This window comes from Mus musculus, chromosome 8, assembly GCF_000001635.26.
Source record: "Mus musculus strain C57BL/6J chromosome 8, GRCm38.p6 C57BL/6J".
Taxonomy (NCBI): domain Eukaryota; kingdom Metazoa; phylum Chordata; class Mammalia; order Rodentia; family Muridae; genus Mus; species Mus musculus.
In genome coordinates this window covers 84,568,845-84,589,745 of record NC_000074.6, presented here as the reverse complement: position 1 = coordinate 84,589,745, position 20,901 = coordinate 84,568,845, and the positions used below count along the sequence as shown (strand labels likewise).

Here is a 20,901-nt window from a genome sequence, read left to right as displayed (position 1 = left end):
CCCCTTCCCCAGTGCTAGGACCACAGTGCATGCCAGGATACCCAGCCTCTTATAAAGGATCTGGGGACTGAGTCCCCGTGCTGCTGACTGAGCTGTTGCTCATCTTTTCGACTGGGTAACTTAGTGAAGCCCTGTCTTAAAATGAAAAGGAGGGGATAGAGATGGCTCAGCAGTTAGCACTGGCTGCTTTTATAGGACCCGGGTTCAATTCCCAGTTCTTTCATGGAAGCTCAATTCTACTCTCCGGGGATTTGTTGACCTCTTCTGGCCTCCAAGGGCACCAAGCACACGGGTGGAACACAGACATACAGCAGGCAAAACACCAATACATGTAAATAAAATTCACTAAAGACCAGGATGAAAAGTAAGAAGACGGTGGTTTGAGTGCAGTGGTACAGGCCAGACTGACGGACCTCCGATCTTGGGGATTCCACTTGGGTGTCCTGAGATCTCCTGGGCTGTGGTCACAACTGTCTTCTTTATTTACTTCCTCTTTCCACCTCCCTTCCTTCCTTTCTGTCTTTTCTTCTGACAAGCATTACTCTGCCCTAGGCTGGCCTTGAATTCCCAAGCCTCCTGCCTCAGCCTCCCAAACGCTGGAGAGACAGGCCTGGCCGCTGTGAATACTGGGGACTTGTCCTCTGTGGTCGTGGTTTCCTGACATCAGTACCCGTGACCAGGTCATCTGGAGGACAGCTGAATCCACACACCACTCACCCAAGGGAAATCTAGATTGGGTCTCCCTGCTACTCCTAGGTCGGCCTGAGGCTGTGCAGGTGGGGTGTAGACTTTTGCTGGGGACGAGGTCTTGGGGCCCAGAGCACACACCTCCCGCACCCTGGACCCTGTGTACTCCCCCCACCCACTACCCTCAGGCCCCACGTACCAGAATCCCAAAAGCCATGACTTTGAGCACACATTCGAGAGAGAAGAGGGAGGTGAAGACAATGTTGAACACGCGAAGGGCGTTTTCATAGGCCACCGAGGCTCCGTAGAACTAGAGGGACAAGGACAGGCAGAGAAGTCAGCGGCTTGGCTGAGAGCCAGGCTGCAGGTCTGATCTCAGAGCCCAGAGAGGGCGACAGCAGCAAAGGCCTGGGCCCTGAGATAGCGTCTCCCTGTAACACTGGCTGGCCTCAGAATGACAGCAATCCTCCCAGCTCAGCCTTCCCAAGTGCTGCCATTGCACAAAATGCCATGAGCCACAGCTCGTGCCTTTATTTGCAGCAATCTTTATCCCCTGATATGCTGAGCAATTAATTTACCATAAAGCATCTTCACGATAATGCAGCCAAGCTTTCTTGTCAATTAAAAGAGTTTGTGTAGATATATTTACTTTTGTGTGTGTGCCTATGGGCATACATGTTTATGTATATGTGTTATGGGTGTATCTGTATCATGTGTGTAAATGCCTGTGGAAGCCAGAAAACTTACAGGTCCTCTAGCGTGGAGATACAGGCAGTCACAAGCTCCCTGACATAGTACCGGGAACTAAACTCAGGCCCTCTGGAAGTCAGGTTTCTTAACCACTGAGCCATCTCCTGCGCCCTCCTCATTTTTACTTATTGTTTGATGCTAGTAATGGAGCCTAGGGCCTAATGGATGCCAAACAAGGGCACTTACCACCGAGCCACATCCTTCCTCAGGCTTTAGTTTTTAGATTTTAGTTGCATATTATTTAGCTGTTACGTGTGTATGAACACATGCATCCATGTGGGGGTCAGAGGACAGCTTGCAGGAGTTGGTTCTCTCCTTCCAACATGTGGGACCCAGGAATTGAACTCAGGTCACTAGGCTTGGTGCAAGTAGCTTTATTACTGAGCCATCTTGCCATCTCTTTACCTTATTTTTATTTTTGAGACAGGGTTTTACTAAAGTGTCAAGGCTGATGGTGTATTTGTGACTCTCCAAGTCGCTGGGATGATGGCTGTGTGCGCCCATGCTGGCTGAGTCTCCTGATTGGCACCCTTATTGTTTTTGGTAATCTCCAGGCCACTATCCGTCAAATAACGCACAGGCATTTTTAAAAAGAGAGGAAGGCCTGGAAGTGGTATAGTGATGACCTCATAGAGGGCTGGGGGTGTGGCTCAGAGGTGGGGCTCTTGCCTAGTATCTCCAGTGGCTGAGGACATGGCTCAGAGGTAGCGTCCCTGCTTAGGACCCCCATGTAGGGCTAGGACCCTTGAAGCTCTGGAAGTCCCCCTCTGATCTGTTCTCATGTTCCACCCGGCACACCTTCAAGGAGGGTGTCTCCTCCTCTCCTTGAGGCTCCGGCTGCGCTCAAAAAGCCAGGCATCTGACTCCCAAGGAGTGCAGACTGGTGGGACTGTGGAGTGTGCAACCATGTGAGATGGAGGTATGTGGGGCAATATCAGAGAACTGCAGAGCCCAGCCCCAGGCTGAGTTTAAGTAGCTGGGAGGAAGGAAGGAGCTGGCATGGCAGGCAGAAGGTGGAACAGTGAAGGCTCAGTGGCAGAGTGTGGTCTGGCTGGGATGCTGTGCGTGGGTCTTACATTGGGAGGGTGGTGGGGCTCACCTTCATCATTAGCACGATGGTGTTGAGAGCGATCATGGCCATGATGGTGTACTCAAAGGGTGGGGACACGACGAACTGCCACATTCGATACTGGAAGCTCTGCTTGTTCTGGGGCATGTGCCTGGTCAGCGGCTTGGCACTGATGGCAAAGTCGATGCAGGCCCTCTGTGGGAGATGTCAGGGCATGAGAGGGGTCCACAGCAGGGAGGGATGCCAGCCATTTATAGCCTCCCTCCTGGTGCAGTTGTCCAGATCCCTTGTTGTGCTGGGCCTAGATGGGATCCCTGCAGTCCTTGAAGGCCCCTTATAAAACCTGACAGTTCTATGTCTATTCCAAATCGGGAAGTCACCACACCTCCCTGCTTCTCTTGGAATCTTCCTTGTAAGAAGTTATCTACAGTACTAGCTTGCAGATGTGGAAAACCACTTCTGAAAGGCTGGGCTTGAGGCACAGCTGAGGAAAGCACACTGTGAAGCAGTGCTCTTCAGGCCCCACAGCTCCCTCTTTACATTCTCTCTCCTTCCCTCCCTCCTTTCCCCCCATACCCCCATATCCCCATATTCCCCACCCCCCCGCCCCATCCTCAGGATTTTATGTAGCCCAGCCTGGTTCCAAGCTGCCTATGTGATCATGATGAGTTTCTATGGTGCTTGGGACAGGAGCCCAGGGCTTTCAGGACTTCCAGCAAGGAGTCGACTGCAGAGCAGCTGCCTCTCCTTTTGAGACAGGATGTCCCTCTGTAGCCCATGCTGGCTTCAAAACAGTGATCCCCTTGCTCCACCTTCTGGGTACTTGCCACTGTGGCCAGATAAATTATTCTTTCTCTTTGAGTCCTTTGCTTCTCCTGGCCCGTGAGGGAGGCTCTGGGACCCAGGAGCTGCTGGCATCTGTCAGTCCAGGTGCTGTGGAGGCAGAACTGAGCTACAGACCTACAAAGGCTACAGGGCCTGAAGTCATAAGGGACTGGCTTACAGAGAGCCATGAGGGTCTAAGCAGTGGTGGAGCACGCCTTTAATCCCACACTTGGGAGGCAGAGGCAGGCAGATTTGTGAGTTCGAGGCCAGCCTGGTCTACAAAGTGAGTTCCAGGACAGCCAGGGCTACACAGAGTAACCCTGTCTCGGAAGAAAAAAAGATCCATGAGGGATTTGGTTATAACCAGTTGAGGTCTCCATGGATATCAGGACTGGAACATGATCCAGAAGGAAAAGGCGTTACGGAGGGAACTGGGCATGTGACAGCCTTTGCTGAGTAGGCCACATAGGGCTGTGCTCACAGTTCAGAGCTTTACTGGTCTTTATGAGGTAGGAGAGGCTCTGGTATATTTTTTAATGACTCACACTAGCATGTAAATCAGGTTTGCAAAGTGCTGCAAGCAGTTGAGACAACTTGAAGGCAACTTTGGGAAGCACTGAGGTGAGTTCTGAAAGAAAACTAAGGAGGCCAAATTCAGTGCTTTGGAGAACTTGTAGGACTTTACTTTACACCCCGGGCAACAGTTCACTGAAGGGAGGAGGAGAGAGTGACAGGCAGTATGGGTGGAAGAGACTAGTCACGTCTTCAGGGTAAGCAGCTGTCCCCTCAGAGAAAGCTGTGTTTACTTCTCTCATACCCTGCACTCAAGGATAGACTCATTCAGCATGGGTTCCTTTAGTAGTCAGTGTGGCTGAAGGGGAAGTGATAGCCTTGGTGCCCCCTGCTGGAACCAGGGAGCTGGTCTGGCAGCAGGAACAGCAGATGAGAGAGAGGGGTGTTTTTATACTCCTGAGTACTGGATTTAAAGGAATGCACCACCATTGCCAGGCACACACTTCTTTTTTTTTGTTGTTCTGAGTGGTAGTGGTTATTGCAGAGATTCAAAGTTGGTCAAATTTCAGAGAACATGTGGCTGTTTGTGGCAAAGTGTTTCAATGTTCAGCTATAAATGGAGGGAAATAGGCATCTTTATCACCAGATCCAAGGCTCAGACAACACTGCTGAAGAGGAGGCAGAAAAAAAAGTAAGAGCCAGAGGAAGGTGTGTAGTTATATGTAGCTCTTTCCTATAAAAACTCACTCCCTCCTTAAGCAAAGAGGAAAACTCAGGAAACTCAGGAAACTCATATAGCTAAGGAAACTCAGGAAACTCACATGACTCAGGAAGTTCAGGAAACTGACAAGGCTCAGCTCAGGAAACTCACATGACTAAGGAAGCTCACAAAGTTATATTCAGTAGGCTTCTCCACAATGTTATGCATGTAATAAAAACCTGCTGGGGAAGAGACTTTCCATGGAGCTGCCTGCAAACTGTATAGGGAGTTCTAAGAATGGGTACAGCTATCGTAACTCATCACCCATGTTTCTCTAGTGATGGCAATAAACTCACTGGATCATACTGCTAGACCTGGGTGGAACTGTCTCTTGTTTTGTCTTTGGTGCACTGGACTAAACAGATATCTGTTTATATGTCCTTAGAGAAAGTCATATAGTCCCTCTGAGAAGAACCAAGGGCTAGATCACAGGCATACTACCCTTTGCTCTGAAGTATCTTGGAAGAAGATTGTGTGCTAGATTGGTCAATAAGAATAAAGAAAGAATGGACAGGACTACTGAACTGGATATGAAGCATGATCAAGAAATCAGCCCCTCTGTAGATACACGGGGCTGCTTGTTATTGCAGCACAACATGCTTCAGACTGACTGATATATCCTCCTGATAACTGATGTCTGCATTTTTTTCTCCCTGGAAATCCAAAGGAGAGCTATCCTGCAGACTGTACCCTCTCAGGAACATTTGCTGTTGTTGTGTTCTCAATTTTTTCCACAAGTTGGTTTTGTTAGGTCTCAAACCTGAGACAAACGGCTATCTGAAGTGTCCATTAACATACCAAAGTAGACTTGATTTCGAGGTTCTCCCAGCATCCCTCAGTCCCTACCTATTACAAGGTATGGTTGGCTTTCCGTAAACTTTGGCTTACCCTAAACTTTTTCAGCCCAAAGGCTGGGCTGCCCTTCCCCCAGCTGCCTTTCCCTATATAATCCAGCCATTTTGGTAACCCGGTCTTTTGGGCTACCCTTTACCCTCTTGGCCAGTTTCTTGGTCCAGGCTTGGCAGCTCCTCTCCCTTCCCCCCCACCCCCCATCTCCTCATGTAGGGTCATGTTTACTCTGGACTCTCCCAGATGTCCCTTCTCTGGCCTATGCTCTCCTTTTATCTACAATAAACCTCTTCTTTCTTCATACCTAGAGGCAGTCATGTATCACTTTTTATTTGTTTTCATTCAGGTTTCTTGCAGTACGTGTGCGTGTGCGTGTGCGTGTGCGTGTGTGTGTGTGTGTGTGTGTGTGTGTGTGTGAGAGAGAGAGAGAGAGAGAGAGAGAGAGAGAGAGAGAGAGAGAGAGAGAGAGAGAGAGAAAGAATGTGGGTTTTGTACCAGTTTGTAAACAGGGAACACAACTAGCCAGCGGTACCTCATTTTTCTCCAGGCTGTACTCTTCCATCATCTTGTCTCCCTGCTCCTGAAAGGTGATGATGATCAAGGCCACGAAGATATTGACAAAGAAGAAGGGAAACACTACAAAGTACACCACGTAGAAGATGGACATCTCCATGCGGTACCCGGGGCTGGGGCCCTGGTTCTCAAAAGTAGCATCCACTGAGTGCTTGAGGACCCTGTGAAGTGTGGGAAGGAGACAGGAGCGATAGAGAGGATGGGGAGGGCAGAGGCACAGGAGCCGGGGAACAAGAGATGGAGAAGAAATAAACTCAGTCAGTGACTCTGCAAGCATGGGGTTGACCGTGTGCCTGAGAATGCTCAGCTTTTCACATCTTTTCCCAGTAGCCTTTGGGGAGGTCATTTCTGGCTCCACTTTGCACAGAAGGAAACTGACATTCAGCCGTTTGGAGAGACTCAGAAAGAAATGTTCACATTGGTATCTAAAGCTAGGTTTGTGGTGACAGATGAGGTAGGAATTTTTGGAAGCAGGCACCAGTCCATGTGGGGTATTTAAGCAGAAATGGCATAGATGGGAAGGAGGTTCAGGAGCAATGTGCACAAAGTGTGGTCAGAACAGCTCTGTATGGGCTCAGAATGCACACTGCTCAAACATTCTCTTGGTGGGGCTCAGTGCCTTGAACATGTGAGGCCCTGGGTTCCCAGCGCTACAGAATAAAAGTTTTGTGTCTGGTGAATGCAGTGTTCATGGCTGCCTTTTGCTCTGTAAATAGCCTCTAATCAAAGAAACCGTTCGGTGTCTAAGCAGTGCCTTGGTATAGCAGATGTGATAAATGTGTTTGTTCATCATGGAGAGCATGTACCTTGTTTGGACAAATCATTTGTGTGGCTCTGAGTTTTTTTTTTATCTTCAATTATGTGAATATTTTCAATTATGGTGCATCTGAGAGCAGGTTACCACAGAGGCCAGTAAAGGAGGTTGAATCCACTGAAGCTGGAGCTACAGGTGGCTGTGAGTGACCAGACTTGGGTACTGGGAACTGTTCAGGTCTTCTCTTAGAACAGCAAGTAAGTGAGCGAGTCCCGAAATTTACATTCATTTATTTCTGTGTGCATGCCTGCTGTGTGTGTGTGTGTGTGTGTGTGTAGGTCAGAGGACAACTTTTGAGAGTTGGTTCTTTCCTTCTGTGTGTGCCTCTTTGCCTGCTGAGCTCGCTATCTCACTGACTTTGTCTTAATTTTGAAAATAGAGGTCTCTCACTGAACCTGAGCTGGACAGCCCTGGAGCTCCTGGAATCTCCCTGTTTCTGCCCAGTAGTGTTGGGGTTAGAGAAGTATGCCTCATGTCTGGTTGCTATATGGGTGCTAGAATTCAAACTCAGGTATGTTAGGAACTGACCTATCCCTCCAGCCCCAAGACTATTTTATTCATTCATTCATTCATTCATTCATTCATTCATTCATTTATTTATTTAATTTTAAAAATATTTATTTATTTATTATATGTAAGTACACTGTAGCTGTCTTCAGACACTCCAGAAGAGGGTGTCAGATCTTGTTAGGATGGTTGTGAGCCACCATGTGGTTGCTGGGATTTGAACTCAGGACCTGTGGAAGAGCAGTCAGTGCTCTTAACCGCTAAGCCATCTCTCCAGCCCCTATTTATTTAATTTTTAAAAAGGATTTATTTATTTTATGTATGTGAGTACATGGTTGCTGTCTTCAGACACACCAGAAGAAGACATCAAGTCCCATTACAGATGGTTGTGAGCCACCATGTGGCTGGTGGGAATTGAACTCAGGACCTCCGGAAGAACAGTCAATGCTCTTAACTGCTGAGCCATCTCTCTAGCCCTTTAATCTTATTTTATTTTAAATTATGTGTATGTGCGAGTATATGTACACACGTGCAGTTCCCTCAGAGTTTAGAGGCCCGGATCCCTAGGAGTCCGTGCAGGTGTTTGCAAGCCTGACCTGAGGGTGGGAAAGCCAACCGGTGTCTTCTGAGTATGCATAGTCCTGTCAGAGACACCCCTCAGCCCCCTGTTGTTTTGAGTCTCACTGTGCAGCCCTGGATGGCCTGGAGCTTGTTGTGGCCTCAAGCTCACAGAGACACCCCCCTGCCTCTGCCTCTGGGGATTCTGGGGTTAAAGGCGTGGTCACCACGTCCAGAAAGGCTGCCGCTTGCTTGCTTTCAAGTCTGTGTTCACATTTGTGCTGCTGGGGGGGCGGCGGGGGGGACCTGAGCTTCCCAACAGCGAGGCTGGAGTTCAGCTTAAGAGTGCCACCCATGACCCACGGGGCCACCCCTAAACTGTGAGAGCACATCATGGTAACAACCTTGGGCACAGGCCAAGCTTTGACACCCCTGTTCTCCCCCATCCCCGCTCCCCTGTTCCCTGGGTCCCTGACCCTTGCTACTCACTGTGGCCAGCCCTCTCCTGTGGACACTGTGAAAAGTGTGAGCAGAGCCCAGAGCACGTTGTCGTAGTGGAACTCGTACTTCTTCCACTCGCGGTCCCGGGCCTTCACTTCGTTCTTCTCGTACAGGAGGTACTTGCCTCTGTCACAGAGAGCTGGTTAGTCAGCAGGGCGCCACCACCTCCCTAAGGCCACGTGTGCTGCCTGGAGGTGGGTGCACGGCAGTGACCCTGGGGGAGCCGAGACCCTGGCTTGAGTGTAGGTATGGGGGACACAGGCAGGACGGAGAGGCAAACACGGGGACACCCTATTTCAGGGTCCTTACACCTTTCAGAACAGGAAGTAGTGAGTTCAAATACCACCCAAGACTCTAAGATCCTTTTGGTATGGCAGGGTCTCCTGAAGTAGCCCAGGCTGATGGAGAAGCTCTGGTCTCCTGAAGTAGCCCAGGCTGATGGAGAAGCTCTGGCCTCCTGAAGTAGCCCAGGCTGATGGAGAAACTCTTCCTGCCTCAGTGTCCCAAGCAGTGCGTGACAGGCCTGTGCCACTGTGTCCAGGGAGCATCTGAACAGGGCAGCTTGGATACAACCCAAGGAGGGACTATGGATCTGTGGTCAGTACCCCCTTGACGAAGCCACTGGGAGACTAGAACGTTAACCAGGTCTGAAGGGGCAAACCCAGGTTCTCAAACTTTCTCATTCGCTCTTCTTTTATGGCACAGGGCTTCTCTGGGAGGCAGGCTGGGCTGGGGCTCCCCATCTTAACATCTTAGCCTCCTGGGCCTCACATCACCCAGTCTTAGACGTCTCCCTTGTTACTGTTTTCCATGCCGGGGAGGGGAGGGGATTGGGCCTGTGCCTTGCTGCTGTGCACACCCAGCACACCCAATCGCTGGCACCGCTTTTTATTTTATTTTACTTTTTTGTGTGTGTGTGTGACAAGTGCTCACTCCTTAACCCAGCTTGGTCTCAAAACTCAGGGTGATCCTCCTGCCTCAGCCTTCTGAGTGCTGAGGTTCCTAGGTATACCCCACCTGACTCTAAAAATCCAAGCTGACCCGGAGTTACCGCTCTGCCTCAGTGTGTGACTGTGGGCCCTGGACCCCGCCTCCCCTGCCGCGTGTCCCACCCACCGACAGTCTCTCTCGAACTCCTTGGACTCGTCCGTGCAGTGGAAGAACTTGCCCTTGAAGAGCTGCACGGCTACCACAGCGAAGATGAACATGAACAGCATGTACACAATGAGGATGTTGAAGACGTTCTTGAGCGAGTTCACCACGCAGTCAAACACGGCCTGCGGCAGGAGGAGGGGTGTGAGGCGGGGAGGGCGTGGTGGTGGGGTTGGGTGAGCTGAAAACATTGGTATGGAACCCAGTGCTTCTGGTACACTAGGCAAGAGTTCTGCCAACTGAGATACATCCCAGCCCTCTGCTTGTTTTAAATAGCTCCGGCTCTGCCTTTCTCCGCCCTGACCTAGCAAAAGGAATCCTGACCTGGGGCAGGGTCTGCCAGCCAATCCCCTTTGCTGCCACCTTCTGGACAAACATAGCAACTACACCCACACATAAAGTCTATGAGGCAGTCAGCATCTCTTTCAACATAGTATTGAGACGGGTCCCCAAAGGACCCAGGCTGACCAGACCTGGGGTTGTCTTTCCCCAGCCCCTGAGTGCTGGGTCCCAGGTGCACACCACTATGTTTCTCAGTGTTGTGTATGGAGCACTGTACAACCTTTTTTGTCTGTGGGTGGCCAGCTCCAGGACCCTCTCTCCAGACCCCAGTCTCACCTTCAGCTTTGGCAGCCGCTTGATGGTCTTTAGAGGTCGTAGCACCCGGAGGACTCGGAGAGACTTAATGGTGTTAATGTCCTTTCCTTTGCTATTGCCACTGTTGAGGGATGTTAGGGTCGGGGAAGGGAAGAGACAAAGCAGAAGTCAGCCTGGGAAGGAGGGGCCCACAACCCCACATGGTCCCCCTTGGCTGGACCTGATGGGCTGATGGATGGTCTAGTTTTGCCCTGGAAACCTGATCACTTTGAGGGATCCTGTTCTCATAGTTTGTTGAAGACCCTGCCTCTGCACTGAGGATTTTTGTTTTTAATTAGTTCTTTTGAGACAATGTCTTACAGTCTTTCTAGGAAGCAATGGCTGGCTCTTCCTTCATCTTCCTCTTCAGTTCTGGGATTGGAGGTGTGCAGCACTGTGTGCAACTGTCTGCACCAATGCTTCCACTGCTCTTTGTAGCAAATCAAAGGCCTGGGAGGTTGGTGAACTGTGAGATGAGACCCACCCTCCTTCTGAAGGCTTCAGAATGCTTCCCCAGTCCCATGTTCCCTAGGCTGAAGGACAGAAGTAACTAGGGGCCAGTCCTTTCAAATACCAACATGATCTCAGGCACGGCTGCTGCTCCAGTCTCCAAGGTCCCTACCTACCTTGGTGGTAAAAAGTAGGACCTGTGGACTTAACCACGAAGACTCCAAAGACACAGAGCTCTTAGCTACCTAGGCCATCAAGAGCTTGAAGATAATGGCTCCCACCCCCACCCAGGGCCCAAACACAAATCCCAGAGTCATGTTTGTCTGCTGGCTTCATGCTCAAGTCCCAGAGGGTGCTGTCTCAAGTACCCCCCGTTCACTGGGACCTTTTTACTCAGACTTCGCACATCTACTTTATCTTTTCGTACATACTGGTCACCACTCCTTCCTTCTACTGAGGATCCTTCCTGAATGTCAGCTCAAGAGCAAGGCAGACCTTTGCTTGGCTGAGGTCACCTTCAACCTAGCCTATCCCACTGATGGCTGCACCACCAACAATCCCCGTTTTTTAAAAATTTTATTATTAGTGTGTATGTGTGTGTGTGTTTGCTTTTTTTAATTGATTTTTTTCTCCTCTTTTTGCTTTTGGAGACAGTCTGGCCTGGCTGGCTAACCCTGAAACACACTATGTAGACCAGGTTAGCCTTGCATCCAGAGATCTTATGCTTTTTCTTCTCCTGAGTGCAGGGTTAAAAGGTGCACACCACCATGCCCACTCAAAAATCTCTTTTGTGTCTTTCTCTGTGTAGCTCTGGCTGTCTTGGAGAACACTCTATAGATCAGGCTGGTCTCAGAGATCTGCCTCCCTCTGCCTCCTTAGTACTGGGTTAAAGGTGTGCACCACCATTGTCGGGCTAGCTAGAAAACCTTTGTTAATTTTGTGAGCATGTGTGTGTCACAGCATGCATGTCAGAGGACAACATTTGGGAATCTGTTCTTTGGTTTCACCATATGGATCCCTAGAGTTGAACTCAGGTTGTCAGGCTTGGTAGCAGGAGCCTTCACCAACTTAGCCATCTCTCCTTAAGACAATGTTTCACCATGTAGTCCATGTTGGCTTTGAGGTCCTCTGACCTCATGCTCCTGAGTGCTGGAATGATGGGTGTGCCTACTGTCTGGCTTTGCACAGCACTGCAACATCCACTTAGCTGCTCTCCTCCCTTTCTTGGTGCCTCCCTAGAAAGCTATGGGCTCTGTCAGCTTGGTACTATTCCAGAGAGATCAGATGTCAGGCCTAGATAGAAACCCCTCAGAGGCCCAACTTGTGATGAATTCTTCGGTGTGTTCTCTTTAATTTTGGCTCTGTGAGCTATCTGACTCACAGCTGGTGTGAAGTCTCAGGACATGCAAATGGACCAAGGCTGCAGTCCAAGGGACAAATGTGTCCCTATTGGTTAATGCCCAATCCAGATCTTCCCGGCACCAGGGCTTCTGGTGGAGAGCACCATTTCCTGGCATGGTGAGACAAGCTGGCTGGGGCTGTGTGCGGTTGCTGCTTCCAGCCATATTGGTGAGTGTGTTTGAGTGTGTGTGTGTGTGTGTGTGTGTGTGTGTGTGTGTGTGTGTGTGTATACTCTCGCAGCATGTGCATGTGTCTGTGAAGATGTGTACAGGTACCTGTGTATGTATGTGGAGGCCACAAGTCAACCTGAGGTGGCACTCATGTTATCTGTTGAGGCAGCATCTCACTGGCCTATGGCTTCACCCAGTAGGACAGGCTGACCAGTGGTCCCAAGGACCAGCCCCTCCATCCCCAGTGCTGGACTTCTATGTGTATGCCGCCACATCAGACTTTTTATTTATTTATTTATTGTTGTTATTTTGTTTTTCGAGACAGGGTTTCTCTGTGTAGCCCTGGCTGTCCTGGAACTCACTCTGTAGACCAGGCTGGCCTGGAACTCAGAGATTTGCCTGCCTCTGCCTCCCGAGTGCTGGGATTAAAGGTGTGTGCCACCAAGATTGGCTTACATCAGACTTTTTAAATGGGCTCTAGAGACTGAACTCAGGTCCTCACGTTCGTATGTCAATTTACCAACTAAGGAGTCTTTTTTGTTTGGAGAAAGGGTCTCTTTGTGTAGCACGGCTGGGTCTAGAACTATGTATACCAGGCTGACCTCAAACTGAGAAATCCACTTGCCTCTGCCTCCTGGGTCCCGGCTGGGATTAAAGATGTGCGCCACAACACCCAGCTCTGATGTTTCTGCTTATTATATCCTTTGTTTACTGATCATTAGACCAGTTTTTCTTATTTCTAAGTGCTTGTTATATATTAAGGAAGAACACCAACTTCTATTTACATCTATATCTCTTTACTGTTTTGGAGGCAGGGACACAGTGTGTAAATCACTGAGTCCATGCCTCAGAAAGATCTGCTAGGCAGATGCTCACTCCTCATAGAGTGATGGCTGCCTTCTCTCCAGAAAGCCTGCTTTCCACGCCTCAGCTGCTCTGGTGACCCTCTCCCCAGCCCCTTGGCCCTGTTGATATCACATGTGAGGAGGAATATTCCCTGGCCCTTTTGTTCTAGGTAAGCGCTGGTGGGTCACAGTGGCAGGTGAAGCTGTGATCTCTTGTGGCTCCTCCACCCTTGGGAGGCAGGCTCTGGTCATGGTTAGCAACAGGACACCAGCAAGAACAAAGGCCACAGAAAAAGGAGGCCAGAACCAACACGGCTGCAAATGGGGCACGGAAGACGAGACAGAGAGAGAGAGAGAGAGAGAGAGAGAGAGAGGGGGGGGGGCACTTTACCGTGTACTGCTCCTGGTGAGGTGGCGTCGGAAGGAGAGACAAATCGTGAGTGGCCTCAGAGAGAACACAGGACACGCACAGACACACATAGGCCGGGCTCTGGGACCCCGAGGGGACCATGGGAGCCAGCCCCTTCTCAATCTCTGTACTGGGCAGGACATGGCCCTGAGAGCAGCTCACAAAGGCAAATACCAAGGAGCCCTGGGGTGAACTAGCCACTCAGTCACTGCCAAGAGCAGGATTGCTTCCTGCAGCCATCCTGCCATGGGGGCCCAGCTTGCTGTGGGAGAGTTTTGTGGGGAAAAGGACAGAGGTTTGAATGCTGCCCTGACTGCCAACAAGCCTCATCTGGAAAATGGGCTTGACTTCAAGATGCTTCATGTTGGTATTGGTAGCCTCCACCTAGTGACTCATGTCAAGATGTAGCTCAGGTTGGCCTGAAAAACTGATCTTTCTGCCTTAAACTTCTGAGTAGCTGGGATACAGGTGTGTGTGTGTGTGTGTGTCTGGTGGGTGAAGCTTTCTGGAACTAGAGTTGTTGATGATGGAATCCAGGATCTCACAGATGCTAGGTCAACACTCTGCTATAGAACCATGCTCAGGCCCTCACTGGGGGATTCTAGGCAGGGGCTCTAACCCTGAGCCATGCCTCCAGACTTCATTTACTTTCTATTTTGAGATAGGGTCTTGTTAAATTTCCTGCCAGTTCCTGACCTTGTGATCCTGTCTCAGCCTCGCAAGGAGCTGTGATTCCAGGCATTATGTCCGTCATGCTTAGCCACTTCCTTCTTTCAACTGAACGGCCTAATGTCTACAGATAAATCTACAGATAAATATCTCTGCAGAGCTCAGGGCTCTCAGACCTGGAAGTCTACAGGTCCTTCCCCATGGGGGTTAGAGATGCTTCCAGTGTCACTGGCGTCTGCAGCATCTTTTTAGGAATCCAGAGTTCCTGAACATCAGGGCAGCACTGTCACTGAGCTCTGTCCCTAGCTGGACTTTGCCTAACGTGCTGCTGAGTCATGAGTCACTGCATTTACCTGCAGGAGGATGGCACCATTGGGCCCATTTCCCAGATGAGACATCGGACCCCCAGACAGGGAGAGTGACTTCCTCAAGGGCACACAGCCAGAAATGGGCAGACTGGGAATCAAACCCACGTGCATGCATTTTGAGGTTGGGTCTTCCTTCCTTTGGGGCAGAGCTGTTTTGAGGGTGTTGCTTGAGGGTCTCTTCTTTGGTTGTTGGGAGTGTGGTCTGAGGGTGCAGGAGCGGCTTGACCAAGGTACACTCTGCCAGCTCTGCAGGGCTGAAGGACCTGCCCTGGGGGAGGGGGGAAGGGTGCCACCGCCAGATAGACTCTTGGCAGTGAGTGTGAGATCATGATCTAGCAGTTGCTGTGAGGTGTCAGCTGGCTACCCCAAAGCATGGGCACTAGGCATGATGTCCCTCATGGTGACAGACTGTGAGATGGCTTGTTAATGATGGCGCATGGGAGATGGAGCACGGTGAGTGGATGGAGCGCACGTGTATGCACACCCACACAGATCACACATACAGATGTGGGTGACGAGGAGGAGGAGGGCAGGATCATTGCTGGGAGAGCACAGGCAGACAGACAGGGCCCTTGCCTCAATCCCTCTGATCCAAGAAGGGAGCAGCCTCGCTCCCTCTCCTTCCTGCTTCTTGGCCTCCCAGACCTCCCAGTAGGACAGGTCAAGATTTCATTCTCCGTATCCCCTGCCTCAGCCTCAGTTTCTCATCTGTGGAATGGGGATCACTACCCTGGATGATGCGCTCAAGGTACTTCCTCTCATTCGGGCTGTTACACTTGCTGCATGGGAAACCAGGGAACACAGAGGTTTCCAGACTCAGGGAGCTCCCTCCTCTTTCCTTCTTTTTCTGAGACAAGAGTTCCATACCTGAGGCTGGCTTTAGAAGCAACAATGCTCCTGCTTCGACCTCTCAAGGGGCAGGACTACAAACACTTGCTACCACACCCAGCTGGAGGTACCTTGCACTGCTGCTGGGGTTTCCCACCTTGTCTATGAGCAGAGAGGCTCATGGGACAGACAACGGAGAGAGAAAAACAGCAAGCTGACGCTCTACCATGACATCAACAAGGAGACACCAAGCAAAGACTTCACAAGTTGAGACGCTCCATGTACAAGAGATCAAAAGCCTGCTGCTAGGGATTATGGGGCAAGGGAGGGAGGGCTCTGAAACTCCTCTTGGGAAGCAAGTAGCAACTGGCATCCATTTTGCTATTGGGTATGCAGGAGTGGCTTAACCAAGGTGCTTGCCAGCTTGAGCTGAGCTGCAAGTCCAGTCTTTGGTGAGAAGCAGCAGGACCAAGGAGATTCTTGGTAGTGAGGTGGGGGCATGGTAGGGGTCCGTGTATCTCCTCTCCCATCCCATTGAAATATCCACAATGGCAAGCTCTTCTAAGATTCCTAGAGAATCCTTGGCTCATGCTTCCAATGCTGGTTTCTGTTAGAACTGCCAGCCTGCACAGGCATGTGGATGTCCCCATCTGACCTTCTTCTGTATAGGAGTTGGGGGAAAGAGCTACACACAGGGATTCTAGGAGCACAGGGTAGCATAATGTCTGTATAGAATTCATGAGAACATTAAAAACTTGACTCTAGAGCTCAGATCTCATGTAAATGCCCCTGGCTTTAACCCCAGGACCAGAAAAAGGGAAAAAAAGTGAAGAGAAGAGAATACAGGTTGACTGGGGTGGTGGTGGTGGTGAGACACAGAGAGAGAGAGAGAGAGAGAGAGAGAGAGAGAGAGAGAGAGAGAGAGAGAGAGAGAGAGAGAGAGAGAGTCAGAGAGACAGAGACAGACGGAAGAGTAGAGAAGAGGGCAAGAGGGCCGGGAGTCTGGTCAAATCAGGCTTCCAGGCTACAGAAACAACTCATGACCTCCATAACCACAGCTCGCTGTGTCCCAGGGAGCAGCGTGGTAGGGCCTACTGCAGCCCTTCGCCTGGGAATGGGCAACAGTGCAGGCCCTCTGTGATGGAGCATGCACTTACTGGCAAGTGAAAGAGCTGACTGAGAGGCCATACCTGCTGGGGAGCCAGCAGTAAGACAACCCAAAGAATCCCCCAGGCTTCTGTGCCGGATGAGGTGGGTCAAGGTTCCCGGAAGACCTTCCTTTCTGGGAATGACTCATGGGACAGGCACAACCTATGTTCCCAAGATGGATTTCTGGACTAGGAGCAAGCTAGGCCTGTCCCTGATGTTGATGTCCGCTGTCAGAGACTGCACTGTGGCGCATGCTGACAGGGATCTTGGGATCCCTCTCTGACGAGACCTAAACTGGGCTCCATCTCAGGGAGAGCCCAACCTTGGGCACCATCTTGGAATAGCTGCCTAGAAACTTGGATGGCAGAGATCATGTGCCTTTGAGAATGGCCACCAAAACACTAGATACCATGCTAGGTGGATGCAATGTTCTCTGGAGTGAACATTCTGAACTTATGTGCCATCTTGGAATGATGGCCAGATTTCAGTTAACATCTTGGAATGGCTTTTTACCCCTTGAGTGTGATTGAAATGGCTCCCTGGAACTCAGCTGCCATCTTAGGATGGCTGCTTGCTGCCCAAGAACCATCTTGAAATAGCTCTCAAGAATTTGGACTCCATTTTGGGATGCCTGCTTAGACCTAAGGAGTCATTTTGGAATGGCTATCTAGAACCTAGGTGCCATCTTGGAATGGCCACTAAACCCTAGATATCATCTTGGAATGACATTAAGAATTCATGGGTCATCTTAGAGTGGCCGTTCCGCTTTCTGGTACCACTGTGAAGAGAGCGCTGTCTTGCAATATAACTCAGAACTTGGGTGCCATCTTGAAGTGTTTGCCATTTTTGAATGGTTACTCAGAAATTGGGAGCCATATTTAAAACTGCCATCTATAGCCAGGGTGCCATTGTGGAGTGGTGCCAAGGTACATGACCTTGCTGAGGGCAGAGGATCCTAGGAGCCTTGGGAGGGGAGAGCCATAGAAGGAGACCACTAGCTGTATGGCGAGGAGCCCTGGGGCACAGGTGGGATGGGACTCTCATGCACACTTGATTTCTGATTGTCTTTTCAGGGGCACCCCAAAGAGACAACATGGGGAGGGAGATGAGATGTCCCCAGCAAGAGTACAGAAAGCAGCACAGCAAGAGGCCACCGCCTTGCTGTGGGAGGAGTGGAAGGCGCTCTGCTTCCTTCCTTCCGTCCTTCCTTGATGGTGATGACATGCACAAAGCCAGCTGCAGCTCCACTGGGACAGAACCCCCCGCTGGCCCACAGCTCTCCTTCCCATCTCTGAACCCCAGAATAAGACCCACATCTGGCAGTGGGACTCAGACCAGAGCTGGGGAGGGGGCTTGCATGGAGACTTACGTGAAGGCAAAGGCCACCAGGGCCCCACTGACCACTATGAAGTCCAGAATGTTCCATAGGTCACGGAAATAGGCCCCCTGATGCAAGACGAGGCCCAGGTCGATCATCTGAGGTGAGAGGAAAGCGTGCTCAGGGCCCTCAGCCTCCCCTAGGACAGCACCCAGCCGAGACAGGAGGGGTGGGCAGGGGGGATGGGCAGGGGTGGTGGGCAGGAGCTCATATCTAGGAAGATAGGCCTCTGAGGAAAAGGAGCCTGACTTGACAGGCTGAAGCCTGTCTTTGAACCCAACAGTAGGTCATGTATCAGCAATGTTGCAAGAATCTGTCCATCTCTTAATTCCTCCTTGGTGGCCTGTGGTTCCTGCCCTTACCATGGCTGACTTGGTTCCTGACAATCTCCTCATCGGTCAGCAGACAGCTTTGAGACTGTACTTGAGAGGACTCAAGCAGAGTCTCTCTTCTGCCTAGAGCCCTCCTCCATGACTCTCCCCTTCTTGGTGTGTACACCAAAGTCCTCCCAGTCACTGCCAAGTCTTAGTTCCCTGATTTCACCCCCTCCTCTCTCCCCCTACACCTGTCTGTCAAACGCCCCTCATCCCAAGGAAGACCTGTGGAAGCCTCCCACTTCTGTTCTTACCTTGATCACCATCTCAAAGGTAAACACGCCTGTAAAAACATAGTCAAAATATCGCAGCACCTGCAGGAATAAAAGGCAAGAGATCCAATCATAGGCTTGACCAGGAATGGATTCCTGGGAAACCTACCAGTAGCCTACTGGGATTGAGGACCACCCTGAAAACCTCTCAGAAGTAGAGCTTCCACCCAGTGGTCTGGAGCCACGCCTAGGCAGGATCAAAGATGGGCAGCACTCCCACCCCCACCCCCCCGGCCTCCATGGTCACTAAGACTCTTCTTCATGTACTCCAGGCCCCTTGTGGACTAAGAGGGCCTTGGAGAGTCCACCCCACCTTGGGGGTGATTGTCCTTGGGGTGATGGGGTTGAATGGCCAGTGTCCTTGCTCTAGTCTCCCGTTTCCAGGAGCATCTTCTAAAGTCTGGGGCCACCTGGTCGTCTTGCTCTTTCCCTCTGAGGGTACCACTCGGTCTGGGTAGATCGACCCTCCCTTCCTCACCCAACTGTCCTGTCCAGAGCTGAGGTTTAGTTGTTTCTGCATGGATTTGCAATGGCTTTTGTCCCTGCCTGTAGCTTCTGGAGTCATCTGGGACATACATGTGTGTGTGTGTGTGTGTGTGTGTGTGTGTGTGTGTGTGTGTGTGTGTGTGTGTATGTGTGTTTGTGTGTGTGTGTGTGGGGGGGAGTGCTAGGTTCAAGGCTGGTAATTTCTCAACATGACCAGCAGAGGGTGGTATGATCACCTAAATCATACAATTTCCGCATACAGTCCTGCATAGATAAGGAGGGCTTAATCCTCCCTTAGGATAAGAAACCTGCTGGGCCATGCACTCCAAACCCCTAAGTCGTATTTGGAGGTGTGTGCATGACCGTTTGAGTCACGCCCTGAAGCATCTGCCTCACTACTTTCCTGCCTCATGGATGCTCGCGGTTGTACTTGCTCATTTCCTAGAGCTCATCTGATTCCCGCTCTCCTCCTTTACGGCATGGGTCAAATATTTCTCTAGTGATGCCTTCCTTGTCGCTCGTCAAAACGTTACCTAGAAGCTGGGCATGTGGCTCAAGATGTAGGGCTCCTGCCTAGACTTCCCCAGCGAGGGGCTGTGGGTGTGGCTCAGGGGTCGGGCTCCTGCCTAGAAACTCCCAGTGAGGGGCTGGGGGCGTGGCTCAGAGAAAGCGCGTCTGTGGAATCTGTTGTTTCAGTTCGGAAACAAAACCAAGACTTACATTGTTGCGGGGTGCGTTGGGCTGCACCGGGTCCTCGGCGGCCAGAGCGATGCTGCTCATGGCAATGACCATGAGGATGCACATCTCGAAGTAGCGCAGGTTCAGGATGTAATGGCACAGCCGGCGAAGGCTGAGGGCAGAGGGGTACTCAGATCGCAGTTCATGGGTCCTTCCTGTCCTCTCACCACTGAGGGTTCCACCGGGATGTTCAATTCCACTGCCCCACCCTAGCCATCTGTCAGCGACTCTCAATGGGGCACTGGCTGTGTCTTATAGTCCAGTGCAGCTGAAAGACTTCAGCCACCTGAGAGACACTTATATTACCCTTGGAAGAGTTTCTGCTCTCCTGGAAAACTTTGCTTCCCGAGTCAGGGGGGATCACTACTACGAATGATTCTGCAGGACATGGAAAGACTTCACTTATGTGTATTCTTTTAATTACATTTATTTATTGGTGTGTGTTAGGTGGGGATTGGGCCAAAGCTCGCCTGTGCGGCTCAGAGGATAGCTTGTGGGAGTTGATTCTGTGGGTCCTGGGGACTGAACTCAGGTTGGGAGTCTCAGCAACAAGTGCTTCAATCCACTGAGCAATCTCAAGGCCAGGGGTTCATGTGTAAAGTATTCTAGGGTCTACAAAGAGGAGTCAAGTGTGGTGGCTCCTATCTGTAATCCAAGCATGCTCGAAGCTCTGGCAGCGGAATCACAAAGAGCTCAAGACAATCTAGACTGCGCAATGAGTTTAAGCCCGGTGTGGTCAGTGTGGCCAGAGTACGATCTGTTCTGAAATCAAATCATACATACAGAACACATACAGAACAAAACACACACAGGACAAATCACACACACCCCTCCCCCAGAATAGACACACTAACAAATCAAACACACCCAAAACAAAACACACATGCAAACACAACATCAACAACATGTAGGAAGAATCTCTTATAAGCAACACCTATCAATAAAAAAAGCCTACAGCCAATGAACTGAAGCAGGAAATAGTAGGTGGGACACTGGCAGGAGGAGAGAGGATTCTGGGAAACAGGGAGATAATAAAAGGGGTTGCTGAGGGAGCCACTAAGGAGACCCGAAGGAAGACGTGGGCGGGGACTGAAGGAGAAGTAATCAAGTATGTGGAAGACACAGTTTGAATGTGTCACATAAGTTACGAGCCAGTTGGGGAATGAGCAA

General features: G+C 50.7%; 1 protein-coding gene and 1 long non-coding RNA gene across 35 annotated transcripts in view; one reads left to right on the top strand and one right to left on the bottom strand.

The window, feature by feature from the left end:
- Positions 1-20,901, bottom strand: part of Cacna1a (calcium channel, voltage-dependent, P/Q type, alpha 1A subunit) — a 301,621-nt gene that overhangs the window by 50,506 nt on the left and 230,214 nt on the right. For 22 of the 34 annotated variants that reach the window (XR_003947227.1, XR_003947223.1, XR_003947224.1 and 19 more), the window contains exons 24-33: positions 19,714-19,843; positions 18,490-18,549; positions 17,853-17,959; positions 13,452-13,463; positions 10,177-10,276; positions 9,523-9,683; positions 8,395-8,532; positions 5,986-6,187; positions 2,537-2,701; positions 887-997 (exon numbers count right to left, since the gene is read on the bottom strand). Coding sequence is in view for 27 of the 34 variants with exons in the window: in XM_006530609.3 (XP_006530672.1) it covers positions 887-997; positions 2,537-2,701; positions 5,986-6,187; positions 8,395-8,532; positions 9,523-9,683; positions 10,177-10,276; positions 13,452-13,463; positions 17,853-17,959; positions 18,490-18,549; positions 19,714-19,843 (1,186 nt within the window). In the remaining 7 variants the exon portion in view is untranslated. The remainder of the gene's footprint in view (positions 1-886; positions 998-2,536; positions 2,702-5,985; positions 6,188-8,394; positions 8,533-9,522; positions 9,684-10,176; positions 10,277-13,451; positions 13,464-17,852; positions 17,960-18,489; positions 18,550-19,713; positions 19,844-20,901) is intronic. The other 12 variants (XR_003947226.1, XM_006530595.4, XM_006530599.4 and 9 more) reach the window with 1 other exon arrangement.
- On the top strand, positions 994-6,706 carry Gm32854. Its single transcript, XR_387847.4, has 2 exons — positions 994-2,356; positions 6,001-6,706. It is a non-coding gene; the product is annotated as a predicted gene, 32854 (long non-coding RNA).